Source organism: Anoplolepis gracilipes, chromosome 12 (assembly GCF_047496725.1).
Source record: "Anoplolepis gracilipes chromosome 12, ASM4749672v1, whole genome shotgun sequence".
NCBI lineage: Eukaryota > Metazoa > Arthropoda > Insecta > Hymenoptera > Formicidae > Anoplolepis > Anoplolepis gracilipes.
The window spans coordinates 5,281,605-5,290,935 of NC_132981.1; the positions used below are offsets into that span (position 1 = coordinate 5,281,605).

The 9,331-nt window shown below is 33.9% G+C and overlaps 2 protein-coding genes across 2 annotated transcripts; one reads left to right on the forward strand and one right to left on the reverse strand.

Moving 5' to 3' along the window:
- Window positions 1-82: 82 nt before the first annotated feature.
- On the forward strand, window positions 83-6,315 carry LOC140671896 (galactoside alpha-(1,2)-fucosyltransferase 2). Its single transcript, XM_072903609.1, has 3 exons — window positions 83-515; window positions 3,014-3,749; window positions 3,923-6,315. The coding sequence occupies exons 2-3, from the start codon at window positions 3,271-3,273 to the stop codon at window positions 4,461-4,463; spliced, it is 1,020 nt and encodes a 339-aa protein (XP_072759710.1). The 5' UTR covers window positions 83-515; window positions 3,014-3,270; the 3' UTR covers window positions 4,464-6,315.
- Gas8 (Growth arrest specific protein 8) lies at window positions 5,876-9,043 on the reverse strand. Its single transcript, XM_072903601.1, has 8 exons — window positions 8,791-9,043; window positions 8,299-8,516; window positions 7,966-8,227; window positions 7,622-7,882; window positions 7,370-7,537; window positions 7,191-7,277; window positions 6,872-7,081; window positions 5,876-6,790 (listed from the first exon to the last, which is right to left on the reverse strand). Exons 1-8 carry the CDS (start codon window positions 8,791-8,793, stop codon window positions 6,578-6,580), a joined length of 1,422 nt encoding a protein of 473 aa, XP_072759702.1. The 5' UTR covers window positions 8,794-9,043; the 3' UTR covers window positions 5,876-6,577.
- Between the last annotated feature and the right edge of the window lie 288 nt (window positions 9,044-9,331).

Consider the following 9,331-nt stretch of genomic DNA (forward strand, 5'->3'; position numbering starts at 1 on the left):
ACGTCAGACACGCACATAATAAAAAGACATGTAATTATTTGGAAACTTTTACGCACTCAAGAGCTACTGTAAAATTACTCGATATCGAACGACAGAGGGCGACGAGGCGTCGGTTCGAGACGGCGCCAAGGGAAATTAAAAATCTATACGTAACGCGCCGGCTGTGGGTGAGTGACGTCACACCCCCGAGACAACATCTCCCCGAGAGGATGGCGGCTCATCCCCGTCCGAGCGGACGGACAGCGCACGGGAATATCCTGGAACGTCGCCGCGTCGTAGAAGAGAACGACTAGAAGCGTGAGGGTGGACGCGTAAAGATCGCCCTGAACGAGACGACGGGCTGCGCCCGGCAACTGAGACCGAAGCCTGTGACGGAGACCGAGGACAGCGACGACCAGGGTGCAACAAGCGTCCGCGGACGTCACGCCGGGCAAACATGAGTGAGCTAAACCCGCGGCTGATCGCCAGGCTCGACCTGTGCGTCGCGAATCGCACAGCTGAGTTCGCCGGAACAGGTGAGTGAGACTTCATTTAGGAGGTTAGCGTTAGAGGATGTCCGGGGGTAGATGAGGGTTGTGAATTCGTTGAGCTCGATCTTCGATGGTGGCAGAATAGGGGCTTTAATAACGGACAGAAAAAAAGAACAAAATGTGTCTGTAGGAAATCTTCAGTAGGATTAATTCTAATTTCATATCATTTTTTTCTGTAAATTATAAATTTCAATTACGCGATGAGAAAAAGTTTGTTTGACGATCAAAGCCGACAGCATTGCAATGAGAAAGCGTTCAGTTTTTGCGACGCAACAATATTAGAATCAATGGAATAATTATAGTATTGAACAAAGGAGTTGATTTCGAATTTCTTGTCTCTTAAAAATCTATTTTAAGGATTTATCTTGATACGCCGCGTTCGATACTAATATAATAGTTGGGAGAATGTATGTCACGCATCTAACTTTTATCCTTGCGACGCAATAACTTTGACTGAACACGTATGTACGTGTATATATAAGCGTGGCAAGTTTGCAATAGGTTTTCGCGATGAGAACAAATAGCGAAAGATATTGCGTCTCTGTTTCGTTTATTTAAAAATCGCCGAGAATTTTTCATGAGAGTGATTTCGAGAAAAAATATGTGAGGTATATAATTTATATTTTTACGCAGAAAATCGAGCACAAACTCAATTAAATTCTTTGCATGTAATTCGCGGAAAAAGATCTTTCTCTATTATTATTCTTGATTTATAAATTGCACAAAGTTGTTTATGTCTCGCGTCGCGTATTTCATAATGTTTTTTTATCAAGCTGTAAATTTTAAACTTTTCTCGTATCGATAAGAAGTTACGTCGGCAAATATGACAGCGCGCATTATTATATGTAGCGTGTGCTATTTTTCAAAACTTTTTTAAATATTACCTTGCAAAGGATGAGAATGTTCTGCGAAACGAGTATCGCGTGATAAAAGGGTTTCGTGCTCTCCCCGCTCCACTATTTCCATATTCCATATTAATTACCTTGTTCCATATTAATTAAGCACTTATTAACATCGTTTCAATACAGCTCCGACTTGTTGAAGAAGAAAAGTTTTCCTTTGTACAATTTTTCAAATAGGCAATGATGAACTTTACGTTGTCACATATAGTTAATACTTATAATTTAATTTGTCAACGTTGAAAATCGCGCTCAACGAAATTATATTGTTACCGATGTTATGACAATTCATTTTTTAAATATTTTCTTATGATTATATATGGCTGGCATTATAAATTTTTATACATCTGCTACAATAGCGTTGCTTGCATGCGATTTTAATCAAGCTTTCTATAGCGACGGTGTGTTAACCATGTCCTTTTTTTAATTATCTAAAAGTGAAGGAGCAGTTTTTATCGTGTCCAACCCAAATTAAACTATGTACTTTAAGTACTTCTTTACAGAAAGCAACTTTGTAGAAAAGTGTACGCATACATTGATCGAGTAAAAAGTCTTGCCAAAATACACATTTCAGTATAAAATATTAGAGTATAGTGGCAGAATATTTTATCTTGAAATCTACATTAAATTTTCATAAAAGTTGCATATATGTTCGGAGAAATGTTTTGTCTAAAAAAAAAAAAAAAAAAAAAAAAAAAGGAGAGAGAGATCGAAAAATACGCGATAAATTTGTATTACTTAAAAATCGATTACGACATTTTTCTATCTTTATGTTACTCTGTTTTCACGTTTTTTTTTATTACGTACGATTACATATTTTTATTACGTATGATTGCTGTTTTTTAATACATGATTATTTCGATACAATTGCATTTTTAAAATTAACACGTAATATTCAATACACAAAGAACACTTCTAAAGGGGCATGTAAAATTATGAAATCATATGGCAATTTTATTATATAATTCTATCTTTGTATTTCTTTTTTTTAACATTTTTTCTTAATATATCCGAATAATTTTTTTTTTTTACAATATTGAGCTACACTTTAGATGCTTTATGTTAAGTCAATCCTTTCTGTATTTTAATTATTAATTGCAAGTTTCATCATAACTTTTGATATAATTTCTGGAATACATAATAATAATAAATTAAATAATTCTGTATATAATAATAATAAATTTAAAAAATGATAATGATAAGATAGATATTAAAAATAAATAATGACATTCGGATTAGCAGTTTCCGAAAAAAAAACACATAAAGATTGAAAAATATGATTTTATATAAAAATTTTGATATCATTTATATTATGTTTAACATTTATTTGGAGAAGCATTTAGACCTATCTAAAAACTATCTTATACAGCTCAAGATATTTAGAGAAAATAATATTTCTCTTAAAAAAATAAATAAAAAAAGTTTTTATACTTTAATTTTTCTCAATGCACTCGCTCCCTAAAACTATGCACGCTTCAATATTCACAAGAGATTTAAAATCGAATCACCTTAAACGCACGATAGGCACGCTCCTACGATATCGTTCTTGTGTCGCTCATTAATCGCTCATTTATCGTTGCCAAGATGTACGTCGGAAAGCAAAGGACATGGCACACCTGTAGATACGAAATGCCGGACTAGCGTACGCGCAAGAGAGAGCGAGTCGCCGACCAGAGTAGTGGCAGAGCAAGCGAGAAGGCAAAGCAGAGTAGTGAAGAGAGGGTAGAAAGCAAGTACGTAGAGAAAAGAGAGATCCTGTCACTCGAAAAAAAAAAATATAAAAAAAGATTGCCTGGCGCAAAAATCTCGCCGAGAGAGAGAGATAGATAGAGATAGAAAGAATGAGTCACGCTCAACAGCATGTGCTTGCGAGCGCGATAGTTCTCGCGCTGTTAGTGGTTTTCGGCATCCACGTCTTCCTGTTTCCCATGTATGACACGTCGTCTCCGCTGGCGCGTCACACGAAGATCTCCGCGTACGAGCAGGCGCTCTGTCGCACGACCCTGAAGACGTCCAACGTCCGGGCACCGGCGCCCGAATGGCGCAACAATCCCTGCCCCAAGTACGGCATAGTCTCGGCGGTGCAGGGCGGGAGACTGGGCAATCAGATCTGGGAGTACGCATCCGTGTGGGCTACCGCTCGTAGGACCGGCCTGGAGCCGTTTATGCCGCGCTGCATCCTCAAGACCCTGGAGGAGCACTTCGAGAATCTTAGTATCCCGCCGCTCAGCTACATCGGCAGGTGCACCCTGGACGTCGGGCAAGTAGTCAACTCGCTCAGTCAGTGGAACAGCACGGAACAGAACATCATTATACCCAGGTTAGTCTTTAGAGAGATTCTACGTGTCACATCATTGATTATGAAATCAGATTAAACAGACTTATTATCGCTGCTTAGCACGCGGGAAATGTAATAGAATAAATATAACTCGTGTTAATCTTTGTATATAAATTTGTGAATAAAATTGAAAAATAATTGCGCTCTTCTGTCAGGCATGCGGCTTATTGGTCCTTAATACTGGTATGGCTGGACGACGTACGACGGGAATTCACGTTCAAGCCGAGTCTAAGGATCTACGCGGAGAAAGTATTGAGACGCGTGGCGGAAAAGTTCAACTTGTCCTCGCCAACTTACGTCAGTGTACATGTGCGTCGAACCGATTACGTGGATTATCTTTGGCAGAAACTGAAGACGAGGCCCGCACCGGTAAGTTACTACCTGTCGGCGATGGATTACTTCGCCGGCAGGTACAACAACGTTGTCTTCGTAGTGACGAGCGATAATATTGTCTGGTGCAAGTATAACTTGCGCAGCAAGCGTCACAGAATCAGTTTTGTATCGGATAACGATGGCAAGGGCCCAGGCAAGGATCTAGCGGTCTTATCCGCGTGCAATCATAGCATAATAGATTATGGCACTTATGGCTCATTCGGGGCCATTTTGGCCGCTGGCGAAACCGTAGTTTACAATGTAACAACATACTTTTCTACGTTGATCGCCGACGTTCTACCAAACTGGAGGATAATGAGTTGAACAAATTGAGAATCAAAGCTTTCGAGCATAAACAGAACATATTTGCGTTGCATCATATATGTAGGTATATATATTTACACATTTTTTACTTAATTACATAATTTTTGAAAAAAACGACATCTGTATATGTATTTTTTTCTTGAGAGAATTTTTAATTAATTTATATAAAAGAGAATGAGAATTTCTTATTTCTTTTTTAATATCAAAATTTGCAATTCAATATTTCATTACTTTATCAATTTTTATCAAATCGGAAATATGTATATTTATTCTATGCGAAGAATCATCATACATATATTTATTTCCGTTATTTATGGAAATATGGTAATTAATATAAACTACATGAAAGTGTATATCTTGCCTTTCTGCCTAGATAATATACATATATACTCATCTTTCCGTTTGTTTACCATACAAATGCATAAACATCTTGCCAGTAGTAAAATTCAATGAAAGTGTGTGTTGCTGCATCACATTAAATTTTATATATGTAAATGCATCAAAATGCGCTTAGTATTTTGCGCATACATATATTACGCTCTTATTTAAATTTAGTGTGCGCACGTAAACTAGAAATCGATGCACCTAAATGTAGCGAGCGAGGAAACCTTTCAAAGAACTCGCGAGGAAAAGGTTTACAATGGAACAAAGGACCACTCATATCTAAAATTAAAACAGATGCTTATTTTTTCTACGATTCCGATACAAACTCGACACGGCCGTAAAAATTTAATGAAAAGAAAACAAAGAAAGCGTAGAGAGATATCGGCTATCCCTTTCGAATAAAGTGGCGATCAAGAGAGCCTAATATATTAAAAAAAAAAAAAAAAAAGAAAGACGCGTACGGATAAATTCTATAAATTTGTTCAGAGTGCTCAGAATTGTATCTGATGGTTGCTAAGCCCGTCAACTTTGACGTGAGATCTTTTCCGAAAACTGGATTTTCTGATATTATTTCATAGTTTATCGTTTTCTATAACATGGTAGCCTAATATCGTGGGGTTTCAGATTGATTGTGTTTACACGTTTCAATGTGTATTTCATATCGTAGCGAACGTGTAATATAAATACTTCACAAAACCGATATATTGACAACCATCTCTATAAGTCTTATAATGTACAATGATTTCAACTGTGATTCTATTTCTTATTGTGCCAAAATTCTTAATATACACATAAACATTATATATATAAATATATATATATATATGTACACACACACATCTATATATGTATTATAAAATTATATATATACAAGACGTTGTATAATATTTACAAATCTGTGAGCAAATGATAAATTATTTCTTCACTTAACCGTTAAGTATTACAAAGAGAAAAAAAAGTTTACAGACTACTGTGCGAAAAACTGCGGACAGAAAAAAATATTTTACATATAAAGCCAGTGTTTGAAATTTATTATAACCATGTGACCTGATGTATCTGACTTACAGTGTTTTACAAGTTAGTACTAGTCAGTGTGTCTAATATCTATATGTTAATATCTATATATGGATGTATCTTCAATGTATTTGTTGCCTGCCAGTTGTTAGATATCTGACAAAATGTTGAAGCGCAAAAAGAAAGTTGTGCTATTAGTAATAGAATTATACGATAAAAAAGTGAACCGAATAAAATATCAGATTTTTCATTCAGCCAACGCTAACTGTGTGACAAGAGATGCGATTACAAGCAAAAAAAAAATTGTTATAAATAATTATCGAGACTATACAACTTCCAGGCATCGGTACGATCTACTTTGTACATTCTCTGTGATAATTTTATGTAATTTTTGGAAACACGCGTATGCTGAAAATGTATTCGTTTTACAGAATAAAAATACTCTGTATCAAAATTATATATGTATATTAATTATATTAAAAATGATGTTTCAGGTGTTTTTTTTCCTTTCTCTCTCTTTTTCAATGAGAAAGGTATCATTACATGCATCAAATGCGCATATTATTGATCATTCTATATAATAACAAAAATGCTGTCATAGCTTTTTCATTAAAATGTGCATAGTAATAGTAATACGGCGCGATTTTTTTTCAGATAAGACTATATAAAGTTGTCATAAAAATTAATTATATATATAAATAATTATAAAATGTGTATTATTGTTTCGCAGTAACAAAAGCTGGACTTAGACCCAATTTCGCACCGGCTATCCTCATCCTCAGAGGCTGAAATCCAAGTTCAGTTTTGGGAATTCCATATTCTTGCAATTTACTTTCATAAGTCGCTAATAAGTCATCGTGTGCTTTGCAGACTTTTGCTAATTCATATTGCAAATCTTGTATTGCAGTATTTTTTCTATTAAGCATATCCTACAAGGAAAAGAAACAAAATGACAGTATGCAATTCAAATAGATTTAATTGTAACGAGATCATGCTTAATGCATATATACCTCTAATTTTTTATTCACGTTGACCACTGTCGCAGGATCTAATTGAGCTGCGGCCAACACTTCGCTGATCTGCGCTTCTCGCTGTTCCAGTAACTCTGATAATTTTTCCAATTTTTTCTCCAAAAGAACATTCTTCAAACCTGTTTTCTGTTGCAGTTCGAAAATAGCGGAAACAAATCTAGAATGTAACTCGTCTCTCTCGGATTGACACTAAATAATATTAAAGGTAAATAATATTAAAAAGATCATCGTTTATCGATGCTTTTTTTATCACATGCATATATATATATATATATATATATATATTATATAATTTTACTTTTTCAAAACGCAATTCAAGCACTTCATTTTCCCATTTTAAATTTTCTAGGTCCTTCGCCACTGTGGACAATCTCCGTTTCGTATTCTAAAAATATCGTTAACTCAGTTAAACATCTCCGTTTGTAAGAACATCGTTAAAAAAACAAAGATAATGAAAGACATTTCAGATATACTAACAGCTAGAATTTGTTTATCTTTCTCATAATTTGCAAGCTGACGATTAAGCTCGGAACTCGTTTCTTGCAAAGATTTTAAATCAGTTGAATATTTTTTATTCTCCGCTGTCAATTCTCGCACTTGCTTTTTCATACGTTCTTCATTACTTCTCATCGCATCCATTTGTTCCTGTTAAAACATTTTCTATATTAATTGGAAATCTTTTCAAATCACTATCTCTTTGCAATTGCGAGATTTAACAACAGACTTTACCTTCATACTCTTAATTAACGATAAATTATTAAGAGTGATATCATTGTAATAATTTTTCATCTCGGCAAATGCATTCTCGTGATTTTTTATCAAATTATCAATTTGCGCGTTTTTTCTCTCCTCCACTTCTGTAATTTCCATTCGATGCTTCAACGTTAAAGACTCGTATTGACTGGTTAATTTCTGTTCGTATTTTTGCTCCAATTCTGTCGCTTCAGACTCAAATTTCTTCATCATATTCTTCATTTCCTCCGAATTGTGCTGCATTATAAGAAAAAGCAGCATTTTTTTTACTAGAATTTAATATATAATTTTCATCAAATTATGTTACACGTGCATCTTACCAATTTCAACGCGCGTATCTTATTCATGTACGCTAATTCCTGTTCCTTCTGCGTTTTCTTGAATTCTATTTTGTCTTTAATAAGCTCATTCTCTTGCACAACGTGATCGTCTTGTGCCAATTTGAGAGCAACCAGATGCTCGGCCTTGCTCTCGGACAAATTAGTCTGATGCTCGTACATCAAGTGTTTTACTTTCTGCTTGTATAACTTGAGCTCGGCCTCGTGCTTCTCTGCCATCTCCTCTTTCTCGCGTTCTTTATTTCTATATGCAAATTATGCAAATACATTTATATTATATTGAAAAAAGCGCTTCGACGATCAAGTCAAAGGTACCTGACTGTAGCTCGCGCTTCATCCAACTGATGTCTCGTAATTTCCCAAAAAGTTCGCAATTTATCTCTCTCTAATTGAAAGAAATTTCTTTCCTCTCTCTCACGTTCCATTTCTTCTAATATTTTATGAGCATATATTTCCAATTGTTCCCTATTCATTTTCGTTGTGTCTACTCCATCAACATTAGCATTCGCATTTCCTTTTGCCTTTTTGGGACCCTTTGCGTCAAGTAATTTTTATATATAAGATATACATTAAATTATAAAAACTTAATAAAGAGAGAAAAAAATTTTATCATTATATCATAATTTTAATATTTATATCTGTTGGCAATAATAGTTTTAAAAAATTATTATTATGGTACACATGTAAAAATATATAAAAATATTTATAATAAAGATATGTAATAAGACTGATGAAAAAGCAAAATTAATATAAAAGTTAAAATTAAAGTTAACTAAGGTGAATTAAAGTTAAAATGAATAAACTTACCATTTTTACTGATTTATAAAAACGCGTAGAAAGATTATTCTATGTGATGTCTTTTCAAAGACTATAGCAAAATATAACACGAACAATAATAATAATAATGATAGTACTGTCTATAGTCTCACGTCAGCTGACCTAGGTCTGTACAACTCAGTTAGTTTGACATTTTAGAGGATCTGTTTTGTAAGACCTCGTTACTAAGCAACCAAGTCTATGCATCGATATGGATCCTATATCCTATATATGCAGATTTTATTTTCGATGAGACAATAATCTAAATAGAAAATGTAAATTAAAAATATATACATTACGATAATATATATATATATATATATATATATATATATATATATATATATATATATATATTATTGAAATTTATATATTCATTTATGTACGTGCATATATTGCATTACATGTATTACATGTTTAAAAATCTCATTTTTATAATTTAGAATGTATACTAATATATATATGTATATTAATATATTCACATTTTATATATATAATGACATTTGTTAATATATTAGCATTTATTAAATAT